Source organism: Tachyglossus aculeatus, chromosome 14, assembly GCF_015852505.1.
Source record: "Tachyglossus aculeatus isolate mTacAcu1 chromosome 14, mTacAcu1.pri, whole genome shotgun sequence".
Classification (NCBI taxonomy): Eukaryota; Metazoa; Chordata; class Mammalia; order Monotremata; family Tachyglossidae; genus Tachyglossus; species Tachyglossus aculeatus.
This window is the reverse complement of record NC_052079.1, coordinates 12086255-12109474: the sequence shown is the minus strand read 5'-3', so window position 1 is coordinate 12109474 and position 23220 is coordinate 12086255. Positions and strand designations below refer to the sequence as shown.

Sequence of the window (23220 nt, the reverse complement as noted above, 5' to 3'; positions counted from 1 at the left end):
TCGCGTGGGCCAGGAAGAAAGGGACAAGGGAGACTCTCCTAGAAAATATGACCAAAAGCTCATTATCTCTGAAACCAACTGGAAGAAATCATGCTGGTAATCAAAATATTTGACCACTTGGAAGCAATCGTTCTGTGGCATATCTGGTTCTCCTAAAACGTGGGGCTCGTGTCCAATGCCACACACATGCAAGCAACGGCTTCTTCCAACTCCGTGTCACCCCGAATCCAGGCACGTTCACATCATCAGAACATTCCCTAAATCTGTCATATCCTAGTGAAAAACAATGTCCTGGCAGAACTGAATGCATTAAGAAGAAAATTATTCTTCCAAATTTTCTTCTGGATTATCAGATGATACTAACCTTGGTAAATAACAATAATATTATTGTTATTGGTACATAATACTAATAATGATAATAATACCAAAGGTGGTATTTGTAGGCAATTACTTTGTGCCAAGCACTGTTCTAAACCTTGGGGTAGATATGAGGTAATCAGGTCAAACACAACTTCAGTCCCACATAGGGCTCACGGTCTAATCAGGAGGGAAAAGGGGTTTTGAATCCCCATTTTACAGATGAGGAAATGAGGGCACAAAGAAGTTAAGTGACTTGCCCAAGATCATTCAGATCAAGCGCTTAGTACAGTGCTCTGCACATAGTAAGCGCTCAATAAATACGATTGATGATGATTCAGAAATCAAGTGACAAGAGCCGGGATTAGAACCCCGGTCCTCCAACTCTCAGACCAGTGTTCTTTCCACAAGGCCATGTTAATTCATTCTCAAAACAAGTTTCCCTGATTCCTGAAATAGTTTTTCTGTCCACCGGCTTGCCAAAAGGCCAGGTAGCAAAATAATGAAAATCCCAGTTCCTCAAACTGTTCACCATGGCCAAGTGGCTATTTTCAAGACTTCACTAAACCAGCGTTAAATAGCAGCCTAATTATTGGTGAAATGACCAAAACATAGAATGGAGACTATAATATCACAAAGAGGTCATCACTATTCTCCTAGGTGCTCATCCCACCTGCCTGCATTAATGCGGCTTACGTGATATCATCAGTTCCTAGCGGGTACGGACCGTGCCTGTTTTATGTTCTTCTACAGCACCCAGAACAGGACTCCTGACATTTAGGAGCTTAAAAGCTAAGGGATGAGCTGAAAGACTTGAGGCAGGGCAAACAGGAGGTGCCTATACCCTACACTCAGACCCAGACACCCAGTCCCACAGACCCAGCCAAGCTAAAACTCGGTCTCAAAAAAGCAGAGGCAGATACGCTTTGACTTTCTTGGCAAGAGGACTGAGACAGCAGCCGTGACAGAAGGTAAATGGTTATGGTATTTATGAAGTGCTTACTATGTGCCAAAGCACGGGGCTGAGAGCTAGGGTAGATTCAAGATAAACATATTGGACATAGTTCCTGTCACACATGAGGCTCATCATATAAAACGTGGCGTGAAGCCAACAAGGAGGAACAGGGACTGCTTCCTTCTACCTTTTCCAACCCAGTCAGTAAGATTATCATCCTTCCTGGCCCACTTTCTCCTTTCTCCTTCACCACCCACATCTGGTCCCAGATCTCCACTATCTCTCCATCCTTTTGGTACCTCCCCGGACCGACTCTTTTCATACCTTGGCTAGATCTCTATATGGATCTCCCTGTCTTCAGCCTCTTCCCATTTTAACTTTTCCTACAATCTGTTGCCCAGATCTTCTTCCTAAAATGTTTCAGAATGCACCACTCCCCTCCTCAAAAACCTCCAGTGGTTCCTCACTGGCCCACCAACCTGTAAGCTCCTTGAGGGCACACACGATGTTTTCTACTTTTATTTTTTGCTTTTAAGTACTTTGTTAACAAATACTGGAGAGGATGATGACTTGCTTCAGGGCTCTTCTTAAGCTGGCTCCCTCTTGCCTATCCACTCGCTCCTTTCCCTAGCTCTCAGTTCATGCTCTTTGCTCTTCCCGAGGAAAACTCTTAATTGACCCTCGCTCTCAAGTCTCCCTTCTCTGACCGACTGCTCATAACTAACTGCTAATACCTTTCTCCTCAAACCGAACCCTCTCCCCTCTTACCCTCACAAAACCACACTCTCGCCCCTCCTCTTTCAAAACTCTCCTAAAACTCACTACGCTACCTCCCACAGTTCTCCCATCGTCACCTTACGAGAACCTATACCTGAGACAAGACCTCCTCTAGTGTGTAATGGCTGTCACAGGATGCCAAAGAAATTCCAATGAGAATGGTGAGTTGCTTAAAGACTTTTTGGTCATTTAGAAACTTTTATTATCACATAAGAATAATTGTGGCATCTGTTATGCACTTACTATGTGCCAGGCACTGTACTAAGCACTGGAGGGGAATACAAGCAAATGGGGTTGGACGCAGTCCCTGTCCCATATCGGACTCACAGTCTTCAACCCCATTTTACAGATGAGGCCCACAGAAGTGAAGTGACTTGCCCAAGGTCACCCGGCAGACAAGTGGTGGAGCTGGGATTAGAACCCATGACCTCCTGGCTCCCAAGCCCAGGCTCTATCTACTAAGCTATGATGCTTCTTGACTTTGCCGCTTATCAAAGTGGTCTCTGGATTCCATTTATGCCCGTGATTTGCTCTGTTTCCTTCTGATGTCATTCTGGCCACGAAGAAAATGGTCTTAAAGCTTCATTCCATTTTGCTGAGTAGAAAGCACTAGCTTAGACCATGTAGAAGATGGCCAGAAAACCTGCCTGGACTCCTGTGCGTGGTCAAGGAATGATTCAATTACCAGTAACCCCAGACTCTAGGAAAGACTGACCACTAGAACCATCCCTTCCAGCTCAGAGAACTAAACAGCAAGGGGCTAAGGAGAATGCCCAAGGTACATCAGGGTCACTCCTTCCTTTCACTCCTTTCATACTGTGAGAGGGCAAGAGAGGGAAATCGGCTGCACCTAAAGTCAAAAACATGGGAACACTGGAAAACTTTCTCCCTGGTCCTTTCTCCTGCTTTCCTCTGGGCTACTCTGGACCAAAGATTATGCCCTGGGGTATGACAATTAATGGCAGAGGATTCCAGCTGCCAAGTCTTAAAAAGTATTTGCATGAAAGTTCCAACTTGCAATGCAATGTTGAACATTTTCATTCAAAATACCAAAACCCAAACCTTAAAAGGAACTGGATTTGTTCCGGCCCAATTCTGTTCTCTGACGTTCTTTTTAAAGGAGAATTCCAATGTATGTCTCATGGCCTCTCCAATTTTGTTGCATTTCTTACAATCCCCTAAGGAAACGTGAAAATAAAGCTTCTCTTCCAAGGCCCTACCCTTTTCCTAGTGGATTATAAGCCCGGTGGGTTTATGCTGGTAACTTCCCTCATCAGAAAAGTTTGGCAAATAAGATTCGCTGCTTAATTAGTTGGAGCTTCTCCCACTGGTTGGCTGACTGCCTCTACAACAAATGCAGTTCAAAACTACTATGGCCTTTTCATTAACACTGGCTTTGGTGAGGGGACGGGAAGGGAGGGGCTGTTCTTTTCTTTCCAGCAGCAAAGCACTGAGTGCTGAAAATGAGTTTGAAAAGTTGGCCAAACTAATGATCCCCAGTAACAGAAAAGGTTAAGTATTGTGCTGCACCGCATCTGCTGTCTGTCCTGAGTGCCTCTCTGCTTAGATCTGCCTGGCAATTCTGCATTTCCACAACTTTGCTTCGTGCTCTGAATGTCTCCCTCCCAGCCAGAATGGTCTGATCATTTACATTTCATTTTTGAGGAGGGGGAGAAAGGGAAGACAGAGTCTCACCAAAGAAGCCTCTCTTGTAGTGAAAGAATAAGCTCACAATTTCCCCCTTAGCCCCCTGGATTTGCGCCATCCTTAGTCATGCACAGCTGGTGTTTGCTCACTAAAATACTCTGTTCATAAACAAGCAATCTCTCTTCTATTATTGCTGGCGTCTATTAATTCAAGTTGTCCCAACCATGATAAAATTTATCTGGCCATGTAGCTTTCACAAATAATCATTCTAGTCAGAACCCAAATCATCCTGGCTCAAGAATAAAAAATTCTTCGGAGCCCTCCTAAGGGAGCAGGACTTATTGCTGCAACATCAAAGGGAGAAAAAGAATTAGCCAGTGAAAACAGCAAGCAATTAAGCGAAGGACACTGGGGCTAAAACCTATATGCCTTCCTAGTAAGTTGAAACTACATTCTGTACTTCTATTCACGCTCTGTGCGGATAAAGGACCTTGAACAATTCCAAGAATAAGTCCATCTAGCTCTCTCGAGTTAACCCCCCGATGCATACCCCAATTCTTCTATTTCTTGAAGGCAGCGGTCATGTCCACCAACTCTATTGTATTGTGTCCTCCCAAGTGCTTAGTACAGTGCTCTGTGCACAGCAAGTGCTCAATAAAAACCATTCACTGGTTGATTCTACTTTTCACAGTTACTAGGTGCTGCACAATGTATAGCGCCCGGGTGGGGGATAGTGTGCCAAGAAAACCGCGGCGAGACTTGGGTATCTAAGATACCACGCCTGCTGATAGCCCTAGCTTAGCTTTGAGAGTGATGTACAGCCTGGTCGTGCTGTGAGGGAGACTCGCCAGGGATGGGTGGAAGGGTCTCTTCCACTTATTTCCTTGAACTTCTCCAGCTGGTCTCTACTTTTTGTTATGGTATTTGTTAAGCACTAACTAGGCATCAGGCACTGTACCAAGTCAACTTAATCAGGTTGGACCCAGTCCTTGCCCCAAATGGGGCTCACAGATGAGGTAACTGAGGCCCGGAGAAGTGACTTACCCAAGGTCACACGGCAGACAGGTGGTGGAGCCAAGATTAGAACCTCTCAAGCCCGAGCTCTTTCCCTTAGGCCATGCTGCTTCTCTCCTGCTTTCCTGCTTCCCACCACCCCATCCATTCTACCCTCCTAGAATTAGGAGGGAACTGGACAGATGGAAGTATCTAAACTCTTCTACAAATGCAGAAAATCCTTAGACTCAGTTCTCCCCCATCTGCATCCCAGCTGAGGTCAGCTAAGAAATAGCCCATGCTCTTACGCTTTTATCTTTCTCAGAACTTAATTCCCCAAGTTATCAGCTTTGGATTGTATAAGTTCAAGTCACTTGAAAGACAAACTAATGAAACGACATCCACTAATCATCACCTAATGAAATACAAGCTTATCAATTAAATGAAACTCTCTGCATTTTCTGTGCTGATATGTGCATGGGTTCAGATGCTGGCCAAATAATAATAATAATGATGACGATGGCATTTATCATCATCATCATCATCAATCGTATTTATTGAGCGCCTAATATGTGCAGAGCACTGTACTAAGCGCTTGGGAAGTACAAATTGGCAACACATAGAGACAGTTCCTACCCAACAGTGGGCTCACAGTCTAAAAGGGAGATTAAGTGCTTACTATGTGCAAAGCACTGTTCTAAGCGCTGGGGAGGTTACAAGGTGATCAGGTTGTCCCACATGGGGCTCACAGTCTTAATCCCCATTTTACAGATGAGGTAACTGAGGCAAAGAGAAGTTAAGTGACTTGCCCAAAGTCACACAGCTGACAAGTGGCGGAGCTGGGATTTGAACCCGTGACCTCTGACTCCAAAGCCCGGGCTCTTTCCACTGAGCCACGCTGCTTCAAATGCTACAGCTTGGTCAGTGAATTAACAGAACCTCTCCATTTGCATCTACTCTGTTAGAAAAATGGCGTATCAGAGCCCCTGGGATCCCAAAATAACATTTCTGTCCTCCTCAAACCTGGAGAGAATTACTCTGCACACAGTAAGGGCTCAATAAATACCCTTGATTGACTGATGGGCCATTCATATATCTTTTCACTTGGTTTGAAGATATCTTCCCAAGAAACATACAATAAATGTCATATTTTCCTCATACGTTATATTTTGGGTCATTGGGAAACAGCGTTATGGAGGACGGCCACCGTCCGCCTGGGCTCTCTAGACTGCAGCAAACAGGGCATACCTGGAGTACTCTCCTTTGCGGCAATTCCTAGAGAAACTTCTCGTGTGCCTGGGGTCGGGGAGCTAAGCTCTTCGAGTGAGAAAGTTTTAGGGTTTGTAGAAACCCAAAAACATGGAAGCCTTATCTCTATTCTTGGGCAAGGCTTCCGAGAGGACACCCCACTGAATTCTAGTTCAAAGACTGGCTATGGAACATTGAGGCCCCCCAAAATGCCAGATATTATTAAACTTGTACTCTCCCAACCACTTAGTACGATACTCTGCACACAGTAAGTGCTCAAAAAACACCAAATGACTGATATTGCCTCTAGGAAGCCCCAGATCAATGTGGCAGTTCCAATTTCCCATAGCAATTAAATCACTTCTTAAATAGTGGAACCCTGGATCTTTCCAGTCTTCATCTGCCTGAAGAATAGGCAACTGTGCTACACAACACCCTCAGTCATTTAAGGTGAAAGACACAAAAGGGACTTGTGTAATCTGGGAAGGGGTGAGGGAGAAAAAGGAAAAGGGAAACTAGTGTGAGGTGGCACCTGAGGAACAAAGCCTAAAGGAGAAGCTCTTGGCCTCTATCAGTTCAGTTCTGTGAAAGTATTAATGTAGCCAGCTTGGCAGAGCATTTGAGAGATGTAGGAGGAAGAGAGAGCAGGACCCGCAAATCTGGTCTGTGCTTGCTTTATTTTGCCTCATTAGACTACTAATAAATAAGAACTCTGAAAGTGTTTGTTTTTTTGTTTCATCTGAGTCCCCTCTGACCCAACCCAGCTCGGCAACACTGGCACCGGACGTTCCCCACAGTTCAACTGCCAACAGCTTTCACAAATTCTCCCTCAGAACAAGTCAAAATCAAAGCTGCGCTGTCAAGGATTTTAGGACAAAAATGTGACCTTGAAAATGGCACTCGCTTTGAGAAGCAGCACGGCCTAACGGATACAGCGCGGGCCTGGGAATCAAAAGGAACTAGGTTCTTCACCGCTTGTCTGCTGGGTGCCCTTGGGCAAGTCACTTCACTCTTCTGTGCCTCGGTTACCTTATCTGTCAAATGGGGATTTAGACTGTGAGCCCCATGTGGGACAAGGCCTGTGACCAATCCGATTTGCTTGTATCGAGTCCAGCCTGGCACACAGTAGGAGCTTAAGAAATACCACTAATAAAATCAATCAATCAATCAATCAATCGTGTTTACTGAGCGCTTACCGTGTGCAGAGCAGTGTACTAAGCGCTTGGGAAGTACAAGCTGGCAACATATAGAGACGGTCCCTACCAACAGTGGGCTCACAGTCTAGAAGGGGGAGATAGAGAACAAAACAGAACATATTAACAAAATAAAATAAATAGAATAAATATGTACAGCTATGCTTTCATTTCACCTTCATTCTTCTTGGGCTTTTCATCCATCTTTTCCATGAATGCTTTAAATCTGATTTACAAATGCTAGAAACATTCTTTATCTCATTCAATTTGAGATGAGTCATTTTAAATTCTTACGGTCTACAACGAATGCTGTGGTGTTCATTTTTTAACACAAGAAACTCAGAGCCTGGACCACAAGAAGAACAAACAGTTTACTAAATATTGGGCCCGATTTTACCAGTGTCTAAGCTACTTCCTCCTAGTACGGTAAAACCTATGGAAGATGCCTACGTTTTTCTGCCCACTAAAGCAGTAAATGGTTCTCAAGTGACTTGACAGAATTCAGATGCCAGGAAGTAGCTAAACTTTAGTTGCCAAAAAATCTGATCCAACAAATTTTGATTCCTGACCAATGACCAGTGTACTTTAACTATTCTTTCTTCAATCTGGAAGCATTTCATCCAGCCATAATCCCCATTTTATGAAATATATATGTATCTATATATACAGTTTGATAGCATATATCCAATGTTACCAAGAACAATATTCCTTTCATCAGAATAATTTCCTCATTATACAGGTACAGCGCATAGCCCAGAATTTCTTTCAGTTCCTGTACCTAAAATGTGACTAGGTCTTTGTCAAAGTTGGGTAAGAAACGAACAAGAGAAAACTAGAAAATTATATCTTTTGAAAACAGTGATTTCAAAATTACATCTGCACATTATATATACGGGACTAACAAAAATGCTGTGTGTAAAAAATTAAACAACATAAGAAGCAGGAGAGCATTTTTGGTATTGATAAAAATTGGAAGAGATTGGAATAGAGGTTGCAAATGCCCCAAATCATCACCTTGAGAAAGAAACTTCTACAATCATGGAGATAAATTCCTAGCTTTATCTGTTGGATAGGCATCCAGGGCTTCAAGGCCCCAAAACATTATTATTTACATAATCCCCCCTTGACTATTTGTGCAGTTAGTGGCAAATTTAAAAAAAGAAGCTGAATCTTCATTCTGTGAGTATAACCAAAAAAAGAAAAAAAACTGGACGAGAAATGCAGCCCTAATACAAGCCTTGGGAATTTCTACAACTTCTTGCAAACCTTATGAAATAATGCAGTTCCCTTTTTATACAGTGTAGAACAAATGAAATCTGTCTGATAGATTCTTGCAGCACAGAAAGCAGAGGGGATAGTGAAAATCTTGGCTCTACTAGCAAATCAACAAAGATAACATGGAAAATAAGCCACGTCATCATCCATTATATTTGACTCTAAATGACCTAAATTCAGCTTTCAAGAACTACCGTCACAAAACCAGTCGCTGTATTAGTTCAGGGTTGATATCCAACTTCCTGACAGTGTCTCTTTTTTTTTCCATTGCTCATTGTTTAATGTACAATAAAACAATACTTTTCACTTTGCGGCTACCAGACCAAATCTTCAAAACCCTGTTGTTCAGAGAGGTTTCTCTACATAAAAGGTTGGGCTTCCCTTCCTTCCCTCAAACCTCACTTCAAAATGGAAGGAGTAAATTCTCCCAGCTATTTTTATTATCCTGCCTTCTATTACTTCCTCTTTGCCGTCATTCAAAGAACAATTCTGGGTCTACTTTCTCCTGGCAGTTTATCTGCTCTAAGAACGTATTCCTTCTCTTTGTCTAAGTGTATGAATTTCAACCTTTAACCATTTATACACTGAATCATTTCTTCTGTTTGAAATCTACCAGGCCTAAACTAGATTGTAAATGCCTTTAAGGCAGGGACTTTGCATTCACTATATAATGCACTGCTACCCTACAGCTCCCAGAATTGTGGGTGCACTGGCTTGAAGAGAAAACTGTCCCACCCACAACGCACCCAAGAAAAAGAATGGGTTTGGGGAACTCTTTATCTGTTTTTATGTTTAGCCGGTGCTCATGAAACTGTGACCAGAATGCCATTAGAAAGAAAATTCTTTCTGACTCCATTTGTCAGAAAAATTACATCTTTCTGACTCGATCCGTCTGGTGGTTGAAGCTCTGTTCGGCTGGAGAGGAGGAAAAATCAAGAAATAACGATCTTACAGGTAGCCTGAGAAGAACTTCCAGCTGGGTGAATGTAGGCCAGGCACGGGAAAACCACAGGCAGAGCTACTTATGGCCTGTATCAGCTGTCGGATAAAATGGGTTGGATGAGATCCTTGGGAAATCATATATACTCTGCGCAACTAGAGCTACCGTCCTATGGCTCCTTAAAACACCTACTATTCTGCCTGTTACTGCCATGAACGGGAACACTAATGTGGTGGGACAAGCGATGGAGAGGATCATCCCCACCCCAATTCCGAGCTGGGGATAAGAAGCCCTCCCGGGCCCCACAACTCCTGTTCAGAAGCCGCACTGTTCCAACCCTGAGGGACAGGGGAGAGGAAGTAAGCTCCAGGAGGGAGGGGGGGGACAGAGGACCCCTGCCTCAGTCTCCCCACCTGGAGATAGCCATGCACGGCCCTGTTCTGCACAGCCTGAGTCCCAGAAAACGGAAGGGAGCAACCTCCTCTAAAGAGAGGGAGAACCAAGTCGGGAGCCCACCCCTCACCCCCTCCCTGAAAGGAGGTGGCTCACTGAAGCCGCACGGCTCCTAGTCCCACCCCCAGGTAACTGCATTCACTCATTCATTCATTCAAATCGTATTTATTGAGCGCTTACTGTGTGCAGAGCACCGTACTAAGCGCTTGGGAAGTCCAAGTTGGCAATGTATAGAGACGGTCCCTACCCAACAGTGGGCTCACAGTCTAGAAGGGGGAGACAGAGAACAAAACAAAACATATTAACAAAATAAAACAAGCAGAATAAATACGTACAAATAAAACAGAGTAATAAATGTGTACAAACATATATACATCTATTCATTCATTCATTCAATCGTATTTATTGAGCAATTACTGTGTGCAGAGCACCATACTAAGCGCTTGGGAAGTCCAAGTTGGCAACTTATAGAGACAGTCCCTACCCAACAGTGGGCTCACAGTCTAGAAGGGGGAGACAGAGAACAAAACAAAACATATTAACAAAATAAAACAAGCAGAATAAATATGTACAAATAAAATAAATAAATGAATAGAGTAATATATCCGTACAAACATATGTACATCTATACAGGTGCTGTGGGGAGGGGAAGGAGGTAAGGAGGGGGAGAGGAAGGAGGGTGCTCAGTGTGGGAAGGCTTCCTGGAGGAGGTGAGCTCTCAGTAGGGCTTGGACGGGAGGAAGAGAGCTAGCTTACTATGTACCCAGCCCCGTTATAAGCACTGGGGGAGATGTAAGGTGATCAGGTTGTCCCCCGTGGGGCTCCCAGTCTTCATCCCCATTTTACAGATGAGGGAACTGAGGCACAGAGACGGGAAGTGACTCGCCCAGGTGGAGCTGGGAGGAGAACCCAGGTGGCCCCCCACCTCCCAAGCCCGGGCTCTCTCCTCTAGGCCCCGCGTCTCCCCTGTGGGACGCCGTTCCGTCCGGCCTCTCCTGGGCCCCTGAGGGGGCCCTGACTCCAAGGAGGAGCAACGCCTTCCTCCCTACCAAGCACAGTTCACCACCATTCATTCATTCAATCATATTTATTGAGCGCTTACTGTGTGCAGAGCACTGTACTAAGTGGGCCCCACACACCATGACTCCCACCTGGGGGTAAAAGGGCTCATGACTAACACACCCCAGAAGAGCGTGACAGGGACTCATTTGGGCTATTTCTACTTCATTTCTGTTGCTACTATAAAATGAAAGTCACTGGGGGCTGTGCATACTGTCTGGGTCCCGCTGCAATAATGTGAGTCTCCTGAAAAGCTTTTTAAAGCATGTTCACTGCATAATTACTGACGCAGTAAATAAACAATACATAATTATATTCCTCGTCACTGCCTTTCAATTTCCGAATGAGTTCATGGTGGTTCCGCGAACAGAGATAAGCATACGTATTCACCTACCGAATCATTTGCAGTTAACGCCAGGGCAAGATTCACTGAAGGAAAAACAAAACACAAAAAACAAAAAGTTACTTGCACAGATTTCTTCTGCTTTGGGAATTTTTATTTCGAATGCAATAAATAAGATGGGATTCCAAAAATAAGCCTAGAACACTTGAATATAATAATTACCATGTCATTAGAATTTGGGGAGGAATGGAAAATAAATAGAAAAGAAATCGGGAAAAAAAGGTCTGCTTCCAGTTTGACACTCTCCATGTCTTCAGTCAAGGGAACAGGGAGGAACACTTCGATAAGACGTTTCTGAATTTTTACAGAAAATTTAATTCCTATGATTTTCAGAGAGGCATGCTGAGTATTTTTCTGGGAAAACTGCCCACATTACACTTTCCATTATTAGCCATGGGCACAAATACCCAACAAAACTGATACAAAGGATGGGGATAAAGGAAACCAAACCCCATATATCCATCCAAACTCCTTGTCCTTCCACATCCAAAGCATCTAGTGTCCTTGTCAGAGAACCAGTACATTATGAGAAGGGACGAATGGACAAGAGGAACTATTTTACACTAAAAATACTCCACTGATTTTCTAATATTCAACTTTAGGGGTTACATGTCAAGTATTTTTAACCCAGCATCCAACTACAATGAATCCCCAAGCGCTTAGTCCAGTGCTCTGCACACAGTAAGCGCTAAATAAATACGACTGAATGAATGAATGAACTGAATACCTAAGTGAAATAGTGGACTTTCCCGAACATACCCCACACCCACACAGGTCCCCCTAAATCATTTACTGTGTAAAGACAAAAGAAGTGGCAGCTCCCGTAACGACCTCCTCGGAGGATTGAAACTTCACATCTAAATCAATCAATCAATCAATCGCATTTATTGAGCGCTTACTGTGTGCAACTTGGAGGTCAATTCAGAATTTTGAGTGCACTCAAGTTCTCAGTTTATTTTTCACACCATCCACTAAAAGTAGCAGCTTCCCAGGTTGCCATTTTAGCCTGGAAAACTTGTTATTTTAACCCCCAGCTGCGTTCACGCAGGGGCTTGAGAGCAGGTGACTCCCTTTCTGCTTTCCTCTCCCTTCAAGGCAGACTTAGCTCTACGAGGTTCACTCCACCATCCTCTCGCCTGCTTGTTCTCTGGGAGGCAATAGACGCCTCAGCCTCCGGGGAAGAGGCAAGCCCACAAAACCATGATTTCTTTGATCCCCTGCACGCTGAGCGGGAGGCTCTGAAGTACCTAATGGAAAACGAGGTGAGAGATGAACTGCCCCAAAGGAGGGGATCCTGAACTTTGCAAGAACAGTGCCTTCTTACAAAGTAAAGATCTGGAATGAGGAAGCAAAAAAGAAAAAAAAAATCAGAACTAGAAAGAAGATGTTACAGGGAAAGATAAAAGGAGATGTGCGGTCAGCACGGGAAAATGAGAAGAATTGCATAGAAGATAGAAGAGAGAAATCGCAAGTCATCAAGGAGGGAGGAGAAGGTTCCGGGCAAAAGTGCTGGGCACCAAGCCAGTGTCTTTCACAGCAATTACTCCTTTCTAAAAGCTAGTTTTGTTGCCTGAAAGAATCAAGTCAAATGCTTCTTCTACAGAGAGAGGAAAAAAAATCAAATGAGACTTTTGTCAATTTCAAGAATTTGAACTGAAGCTCCGCATTGTTACGAGGAAGATCGGCTGATCAATAGCATTTACTGAGTGCCTGCAGAATGGAGAGCACTATTCGGTGCACTTGGAAACGGGCAACAGAAGACACAGTCCGTCTTCATTACAAAGAGTTGGGAACTCATTTCTGGACAAGGTTTTCCAAAGGCGAGGAAGCTTTCCAGGCGTGACCCTCTCTCGCAAGTCCAGTGCCTAAAGACTATTTTTTAAAAAACGAGCTTTAACCACATCATACTAAATCTACTTGTTCCTTACAAGGGACACATGAGAGAACAAATGGAGTCTCCTATCGGAAACCATCCCTCTAACGTCCAGCTCCTGCTGGGGCTGAATGCGACAGGTGATTAGGCAGGGGTGTAGTACATTGACAAAGTATATCTGGCCTTCATCAGTCTTAGCCAGCTACAAGCAGAAAAACGATACTAAAACCCAGACCTCCTCCTTCCCATAACAGTGCTCATTCCACTGCCCCAACTGATGGGCTTCCATGAGAAATTTGAGCCTGATGTTGGGACAGAGACTGTGCCTGATCATCTTCTACTGACCCCAACGTTTACCATGCTGGAAGAGCTAAACCCCACGATCAACTTCCCAATAGGAAATTAGGGGAAGCAGTCGGAAGGAATATCGTACTTTGAGCCCGGAGGCAGAGGGCCACCCAAAACATACAAAGAACCGTGGCCCTGGGCTAGAAATGTGGATTATCCGCCATTCCTCCTTCCTCCCACTTCGCATTTTTATCAGAAACGCCTGCAGTCAATGAGAGTACATCTACGCACAAGTTAATAACTTCCTCTCGGCCTAAGAGCACATGCAAGGACATTTAGCTTCCAAGTCCAAATTTATCCTGTGTTGAAAGACTCATGATCTGTGGGAACGTCACACATGCTAGGGAGCTGGACTTAGTTTTTACGTGGGCTTTGGGGGAGGGCGGAAGAAAGCCATCGGGTATTTAACATATTTCCTTCGATGCCAGATGTAACTTTTCTTGAGCCACTTTCAAACAGTCCTGCTGCCAAGAGAAAAGGTCATGCCCTCATTTTTTGTTTTTCATTTAAATTGCCATTTCCCTCTTATGCTATTCTGGGCCAATCAATGATGCACTGCAGTGGTTTCATTCAAACCAAATGTCTAGGTTCTGGGTACTCATTTGAGCGTTTCCTCCCGTTTGGCAAACAAACATGACTGGAGTCGACCTAAATGGCTCCGTCACACTCCTCAACTGCCGGCTCGAGAGGTGGAGGAGCACAGGGAGCTCCGGAGGCTCCACGTGCGGAAGTCACAAGGAGGGAATTGACGAGAAGGGATTGGGGGAGGTCAGGTGGAACCCACAGAGGAGAGCCAGCCACCACCTGACCCGGGAATTGAAAAACGTAGCAAAGCCATTTTTCAACTAAAATCTGGGGTAAATCCGAGAGGTTGGCAGAGAACGAGACTCAGATTGGCAGCCTCGGGGAGGGCGGTGGTTTGAACGCTTCCCTGAGTGTTTCAAGGCTACCTTCAAGAGTCGAGGGTCCAAGTCAGAATCCAGAGGGGCATTAGGGTAAATGATGAGGGAAGAGAAGACTGCCCAAACTGGGTCACTGGCAGATGTGGAAGTCGGCAGAAAGGCAACACCAAAATATACAAATATCTTCACGCTATCGCCAGGAGCCGGATAATGGAGTGAATTGAAATGCTTGGCAGCTGGAGTTTGATGTAACTGACATCTTTGAGACTTGTGCAGGGAAGGAAACCAAAGCCCCAAGGTGAGCGCAGCCACGATTTTTTTTTAACACCAGTGCCAACTCTACCAGGTTGTTGAGAGTGATTCCCCCCAAAAACGCTTGATGAGCTAGTCCCCCAGTTTGGCTCATCCCAAGTCTCTAGCAAACCCGAATGGTTTCCGGTCAGGGTTGGGGAAGCAGCATGGAGTAGTGAGCAGCAGCATGGTGAAGCAGATAGAGCACGGGCCTCAGAGTCAGAAGGTCATGGGTTCTACCACAAGTCTGCTGTGTGACCTTGGGCAAGTCACTTTACTTCTCTGGGCCTCAGTTACCGCATCTGTAAAATGGGGATTGAGACTGTGAGCCCCAAGTGGGACAGGGACTGTGTCCAACCCAATTTGCTTGTAACACCCCCCTCAGTGCTTAGAACAGTGCTTGGCACATAGTAAGCACTTAACAAATACCACAATTATTATTATTATCTTTATTAGCGGATAAAGCACAGGCCTGGGACTCAGAGGACCCGGGTTCTAATGCTAATTCTGCCACTTGTCTGCAGGGTGACCTTGGGCAAGACACTTAATTTCTCTGTGTCTCAGTTACCTCATCTGTAAAATGGGGATCGAGACTGTGAGCCCCATGTGGGACAGGGAATGTGTCCAACCCAATTTGCTTGTAAACCCCCCCCCCCAGTGCTTAGTACAGTGCTTGACACATAGTAAGCGCTTAACAAATACCACAATTATTATTATTATCTTTATTAGTGGATAAAGCACAGGCCTGGGACTCAGAGGACCTGGGTTCTAATGCTAATTCTGCCACTTGTCTGCAGGGTGACCTTGGGCAAGACACTTAATTTCTCTGTGTCTCAGTTACCTCATCTGTAAAATGGGGATCGAGACTGTGAGCCCCACGTGGGACAGGGACTGTGTCCAACCCAATTTGCTTGTAAACCCCCCCCCCCCAGTGCTTAGTACAGTGCTTGGCACATAGTAAGCGCTTAACAAATACCACAATTATTACTATTATCATTATTAGTGGATAAAGCACAGGCCTGGGACTCAGAGGACCTGGGTTCTAATGCTAATTCTGCCACTTGTCTGCTGGGTGACCTTGGGCAAGAAGCTTAATTTCTCTGTGTCTCAGTGACCTCATCTGTAAAATGGGGATTAAGACTGTGAGCCCCAGATAGGACCCAACCTAATTAGCTTGAAGATACTGCAGTGCTCAGTACGGTGTCTGACATACAGTAAGCGCTTAAACAGTACCATAAAAAAAGGGAGGTTTGAAAAGACCGGACCCAAAATGCTGGCTTCCTAGCCTTTTCGCTCTTTGAAGCCTGTCACCTCCCAGTCCTCATCACCCTAAAATCCCGACGAAGCCCTTTATACCCCCACACTCAAGAAGAAAAGTTGCTCCCTAAGCTTCATAGGAAAAACAGGGATGGCGAGACAGGTGTGGGGTTGACACTATAGATGAGGAAAGACATCCAACAGGAACAAAAGAAGCACATGCAATTCATTCATTCATTCATTCAATCGTATTTATTGAGCGCTTACTGTGTGCAGAGCACTGTACTAAGCGCTTGGGAAGTACAAGTTGGCAACATATAGAGACGATTCCTACCCAACAACGGGCTCACAGTCTAGAAGGGGGAGACAGACAACAAAACAATTCCTTTGGAGAGGGGAAATACTGGGTTCCCACAGTGACAGATGCGAGGACAAGTTTTAATAATGATATTATTTATTAAGCACTTACAACGTGCCAGGCACCTTACTAGGCACTGGGATGGATACAAGCAAATCAGGATGGACACAGTCCCTATCCCACATGGGGCTCACAACCTTAATCCCCATTGTTCAGATGAGGTCACTGAAGCAAAGAGAAGTGACTTGCCCAAAGTCACACAGGAGAAAAGTGGTGGATTTGGGATTAGAGTCCAGGTCCATCTGATTACTAGGCCCACGCGCTATCCATTAGGCCACGCTGCCTCTCTGTTTTGATTAGTGTATCATCATCATCAATCATATTTATTGAGCGCTTACTGTGTGCAGAGCACTGTACTATGCACTTGGGAAGTACAAGTTGGCAACATACAGAGACAGTCCCTACCCAACAGTGGGCTCACAGTCTAAAAGCGTATTCATTATTCACCTGAAAGAGGGCATGCAAAATAAAATTTCCCAGTGGCCGGTGGCACTAAACTCCTTCAGATGTGAAATGCTGATGAGGTTACACTTGAGGAAGATCTGAAAGTTGAGTGAAGGGGCCAAAGTGGGTATTTAAAGCTTTACTGGGCGGAGATTCTCCCTCCTATTTAAGTCTGTGAGCTTCATGTACAACAGGGACTTTTGCGTCCGACCTGATGGACCTGTAGCTACGCCAGGTCAATTTATTGAGTGCTTACTGTGAGCAAAGCACCGTATTAAGTGCTTGGGAGAGCACTATAGAACAAAGTTGGTAGACGTATTCCTATGTCCTTATTCCATAAGGAGCTTACAGTTTCTCACAATCTAGAAGTCCAAGGAAGGACAAAAAAAATTAACTTATGGCAGATCAATCGATGGTATTTACTGAGTGCTTACTATTTGCACAGCACTGTACTAAGAGCTTGGGAGAGTACAATATAACAGAGCTGGTGGACACTATCCCTGACGACACTGGCAATCCGCAGCTCTGTGGGAATGAACATAAGTTCGTTGTGGGCAGGGAACATGTCTGCCCACACTTTGTGTATTTCTTTTCTCTCCGAGGTTATATTTTGCATTGCCCTGGGGAAGTCCACGGTCCGTTCTTTGTGAGGAAATTTGGAAAAATATGAAATTAATTTTAATTGAAATAAACCAGGCTGCCCTCTTTTATTTTCGTCCCATTTTGAACATTTTAACAAAATTTAAGTTTAAGGATTTACTTTATTTGTCAATACAACACTCTGTTGTATTGTACTCTTCCAAACACTCAGTCCAATTTATCTGTTATTTATGCATTTAATTGATTTATACTAATGACCGTCTCCCCCTCTAGACAGTAAGCTGGTTGTGGGAAGGGAATGCGTCTGTTTATCGTTACACTGAACTCCCCCCATCGTTTAGTACGCTGCTTTACAAACTGCAAGCACTCAAATAGGACTGAATGAATGAGTTAATACAATGCTCTGCACACAGTAAATGCTCAATAAATACCACTGATGATGATAGCAGGCTAGCTCTTGTTAATTCACTAGATGTACTGTCACAAGAAAGAAAATAAACAGCATGAAATATCTGCTTCGGAGGGCACAGTAATCTAGTTTTTCAGATCAGAAGCGTGGCATTACTCTTTTCTAGTTTTAAATCAAGGACAAGGCTTGGGGGATTCTCTAAGTGCTGCTTAGAAACTAGGTGAGTTTGGAGTCTTGAGATAAGGGCTCTTCCGACAGAGGGGTATAATCATGTTTTGGGAGCAGCAAGGTACAGAAAAGAGAAGGGAAAGTCTCTTGGTGGGGTTGAAGAGGGTTGAGGGGAGGCCAGTGTTGGGAGAATGAGAATGGAAGATTGGGCACAACCAGTGAAGGGGTAAAAAAGAGAGGAAGAAAAGAAAAAACAAAGAAAAAAAAGTGCAGATCACGGCAAAGACTACTCCAGTAAATCTTAAAAGCAGGGAAAGTGACTTGACTGTGACTCTTCTCCCAATATTTACTTCAGGCTGGCACTCATTCCTGAAACTGAGAATCCCTTCGCTAAGTGGCTATGAACTGGAGTAATTCAAAGGGAAGTGGAGAAAAATGAAAGAGGGGTAAACTAGGTAGAGAGTTGTCACAAATTAAAACAGCATGCATCATCACTCATCTTTCTTAATGCCTCCCCCGATTAAACCCGTGGTAAAAATGCCAGGTATATTCAAAAGTCCTAAATGGAAAGCTTTTTATCATCATCATCAATCGTATTTGAGCGCTTACTGTGTGCAGAGCACTGTACTAAGCGCTTGGGAAGTACAAATTGGCAACATATAGAGACAGTCCCTACCCAACAGTGGGCTCACAGTCTAAAAGAGCCCACTTTTTATGGCAGTCAACGCATCACAGGAAATTTAAAACAACCATAAATGTACCGTGGGGTAAGCCTGAAGACAAACTGGAGCAAAGAAAATTTCAAATACACATCATGTATCAGAGGGGCAATTACAAAGGGAAAAAATGCTGGCACGGTCAGTTTGGAAACCTTAAAGAAAAGTAAATCCTTAAACTTAAATTTTGTTAAAACGCTAGAAATGGGACTAAAATAAAAGCGTGCAGCCTGGTTTATTTCAATTAAAATTAATTTCATATTTTTCCACATTTTCTTACAAAGAACAGACCATGGACTTCCCCAGGGCAATGCAAAATATAATCAGTCAATCAATCGTATTTATTGAGCGCTTACTGTGTGCAGAGCACTGTACCAAGCGCTTGGGAAGTACAAGTTGGCAACAGTCCCTACCCAACAGTGGGCTCACAGTCTCCTCGGAGAGAAAAAAAAAATACACAAAGGGACCAAACATTAAAAACTCTGAGATATTACCAGGCTAAACCCCATGTAACTACACACACAGAAAGTCCTTTAAACTGCAGTCACTTAGACATTCTCCCCTTATGGATGAAAATGCACAATTGTCTAACACAGTGCCTTTAAATTAAAAAATTGGGAAAAGGTTTACAATTCAAAATTACCTGCCGTGGTCGACTTTCCAACACCCCCTTTTCCAGAAGCCACCAGTATGACTTGCTTAACACCTTTTATTGGCTTCGGTTTGGGAAGTCCTCGAGCCATGATTTGGGCTCTCCTTTCCTTCAGTGGATCACCGTCGGAAAGGGATGATGACTTAAAAAGAAATACAAAAGAAAATGAACTACTTAAATACGTCTGTGAGAGGAAACAATTTTCGGCTCCTTCGACGATCCTGTTGAAATTTGTTTTTAAAACTGAAGATGACAGAGAGAGAAAGACGGGACAGGAAAAAAAGGACTTACCCAATGTCGCACAGCAGAGAAGTGGAGGAGCTGGAATAAGAGCTGTATATCTCTATATTTTATTTATTTCTATTAATGTCTGTCTCCCTTTCTAGATCGTGAGCTCACTGCGGGCAGGGATGTGTCCGTCTGTTGTTATATGGTTCTCTCCCATATTAGAAGCAGTGCGGCTCAATGGAAAGAGCCCGGGATTTGGAGCCAGAGGTCATGGGTTCAAATCCTGGCGCCGCCAGTTGTCAGCTGGGTGACTTTGGGCAAGTCACTTCAATCAATCAATCAATCAATCAATCAATCGTATTTATTGTGAGCTCACTGTGGGCAGGGATGTGTCCGTCTGTTGTTATATGGTTCCCTCCCACATTAGAAGCAGTGCGGCTCAATGGAAAGAGCCCAGGCTTTGGAGCCAGAGGTCAGGGGTTCAAATCCCGGCGCCGCCAGTTGTCAGCTGGGTGACTTTGGGCAAGTCACTTCAATCAATCAATCAATCAATCAATCAATCGTATTTATTGTGAGCTCACTGTGGGCAGGGATGTGTCCGTCTGTTGTTATATGGTTCTCTCCCACATTAGAAGCAGTGCGGCTCAATGGAAAGAGCCCAGGCTTTGGAGCCAGAGGTCAGGGGTTCAAATCCCGGCGCCGCCAGTTGTCAGCTGGGTGACTTTGGGCAAGTCACTTCAATCAATCAATCAATCATATTTATTGTGAGCTCACTGTGGGCAGGGATGTGTCCGTCTGTTGTTATATGGTTTTCTCCCAAATTAGAAGCAGTGCGGCTCAATGGAAAGAGCCCGGGCTTTGGAGCCAGAGGTCAGGGGTTCAAATCCCGGCGCCGCCAGTTGTCAGCTGGGTGACTTTGGGCAAGTCACTTCAATCAATCAATCAATCATATTTATTGTGAGCTCACTGTGGGCAGGGATGTGTCCGTCTGTTGTTATATGGTTCTCTCCCACATTAGAAGCAGTGCGGCTCAATGGAAAGAGCCCAGGCTTTGGAGCCAGAGGTCCGGGGTTCAAATCCCGGCGCCGCCAGTTGTCAGCTGGGTGACTTTGGGCAAGTCACTTCAATCAATCAATCAATCAATCAATCAATCGTATTTATTGTGAGCTCACTGTGGGCAGGGATGTGTCCGTCTGTTGTTATATGGTTTTCTCCCAAATTAGAAGCAGTGCGGCTCAATGGAAAGAGCCCGGGCTTTGGAGCCAGAGGTCAGGGGTTCAAATCCCGGCACCGCCAGTTGTCAGCTGGGTGACTTTGGGCAAGTCACTTCAATCAATCAATCAATCATATTTATTGTGAGCTCACTGTGGGCAGGGATGTGTCCGTCTGTCGTTATATGGTTTTCTCCCAAATTAGAAGCAGTGCGGCTCAATGGAAAGAGCCCGGGCTTTGGAGCCAGAGGTCAGGGGTTCAAATCCCGGCACCGCCAGTTGTCAGCTGGGTGACTTTGGGCAAGTCACTTCAATCAATCAATCAATCATATTTATTGTGAGCTCACTGTGGGCAGGGATGTGTCTGTCTGTTGTTATATGGTTTTCTCCCAAATTAGAAGCAGTGCGGCTCAATGGAAAGAGCCCGGGCTTTGGAGCCAGAGGTCAGGGATTCAAATCCCGGCACCGCCAGTTGTCAGCTGGGTGACTTTGGGCAAGTCACTTCAATCAATCAATCGTATTTATTGAGTGCTTACTGTGTGCAGAGCACTGTACCAAGCGCTTGGGAGGTACAAGTTGGCAACAGAACTTCACTTCTCTGGGCCTCAGTTACCTCTACTGTAAAATGGGGATGAAGACTGTGAGCCCCCTGAGGGACAACCTGATCACCATGTAACTCCCCAGCGCTTGGACTTCCCAAGCGCTTAGTGCAGTGCTTACTACAGCTAATGTCACAAAAACACACAAAAAACTGGAGTGGTTTGAGATAGCGCTTAGTACAGTGCTCTGCACACAGTAAGCACTCAATAAATACGATTGAATGAATGAATGAACAGTGCTTTGCACATAGTAAGCGCTTAATAAATGCCATTATTATTATTAGAGAAGCAGCATGGCTCAGTGGAAAGAGCCTGGGCTTTGGAGTCAGAGGTCATGGGTTCAAATCCCGGCTCCACCAACTGTCAGCTGTGTGACTTTGGGCAAGTCATTTCACTTCTCTGGGCCTCAGTTACCTCATCTGTCAAATGGGGATGAAGACTGTGAGCCCCATGTGGGGCAACGTGATCACCTGGAAACCTCTCCAGAGCTTAGAACAGTGCTTTGCGCATAGTAAGCGCTTAATAAATGCCGTTATTATTATTATTATTATTAGAGAAGCATCGTGGCTCAGTGGAAAGAGCCCGGGCTTTGGAGTCAGAGGTCATGGGTTCGAATCCCAACTGCGCCACGTCTGCTCTGTGACCTTGGGCAAGTCACTTCACTTCTCTAAGCCTCAGTTTCCTCATCTGGAAAATGGGGACGAAGACTGTAATAATAATAATATAATAATAATGGCATTTGTTAAGTGCTTACTATGTAGCATTTCTCCCCCTTCTAGACTGGGCCAGTCACTTCACTTCTCTGGGCCTCAGTTCCCTCAGCTGGAAAATGGGGATGAAGCCTGTGAGCCCCCCGTGGGGCAACCTGATCACCTGGAAACCTCTCCAGCGCTTAGAACAGTGCTTGGCGCCTAGTGAGCGCTTAATAAATGCCATTATTATTACTCAAAGAAAGTTAGGAAGGATGAGGCCATGGACAGGCCCCTACAGGACCGGGCACTTCCGGTCGGGGAGGGAGCACTTCCGGTCGGGGAGGGAGCACTTCCGGTCGGGGAAAAAGCACTTCCGGCCGGGAGGTGGGGAAAGTGCGAACCTGCCCACGTGAGGGGAAAGTGGAGAGGGTGTCGGGATCGGGACCCAGGACACCGAGGGTCGGGTCGGGTCGGTTCGGTTCGGTTCGGTTCGGATCCATTCTCACTGACCTTTGTCCGGCAGCCCCAGGCCGGGCCGGCCCCGAGCCGGGCGGCCCCGCGGAGGACCAGCGGCACCAGCAGCACCAGCCGCCGCCGCCCCCACAGCCCCACCATGCCTTGCGCGCCTGCGCGCCGGCCCTCTCCGCGCCCGCTGATGACGTCACCTAGCAACCCAACGCGGCCCTGGACACGGGAGGTGCCGCCCCCACAGCCTCGTGCCTCGCGCGCGTCGATCAGCTCCGCGCCCGCTGATGACGTCCCCTAGCAACCCATCGCGGCCCTGGACACGGGAGGCACCGCCCCCTCGGGCCCCTGTCTTGCGCGCGCGCGCGCCGTCCCGCGCCCGCTGATGACGTCACCCAGCAACCCAACGCGCCCCCGGCCTTGGATACGGCGCGTCCCCATTCACTCATTCATTCATTCAATCAATCAATCAGTCGTATTTATTGAGCGCTTACTACGTACAGAGCACTGTACTAAGCGCTTGGGAAGTACAGGTTGGCAACAGATAGAGACGGTCCCTACCCAACAGTGGGCTCACAGTCTAGAAGGGGGAGACAGAGAACAAAACCAAACATACTCACAAAATAAAATAAATAGATTAGATATGC

General features: G+C 45.4%; 1 protein-coding gene across 2 annotated transcripts in view; it reads right to left on the bottom strand.

The window, feature by feature from the left end:
• NUBPL (nucleotide binding protein like) overlaps positions 1-22697 on the bottom strand; it is a 204509-nt gene extending 181812 nt beyond the window's left edge. For both annotated transcript variants that reach the window (XM_038756820.1, XM_038756819.1), the window contains exons 1-3: positions 22619-22697; positions 19370-19520; positions 11292-11326 (exon numbers count right to left, since the gene is read on the bottom strand). In XM_038756820.1, the coding sequence (XP_038612748.1) occupies positions 11292-11326; positions 19370-19469 (135 nt within the window). In that variant the 5' untranslated portion in view covers positions 19470-19520; positions 22619-22697. The remainder of the gene's footprint in view (positions 1-11291; positions 11327-19369; positions 19521-22618) is intronic.
• Positions 22698-23220: the final 523 nt, after the last annotated feature.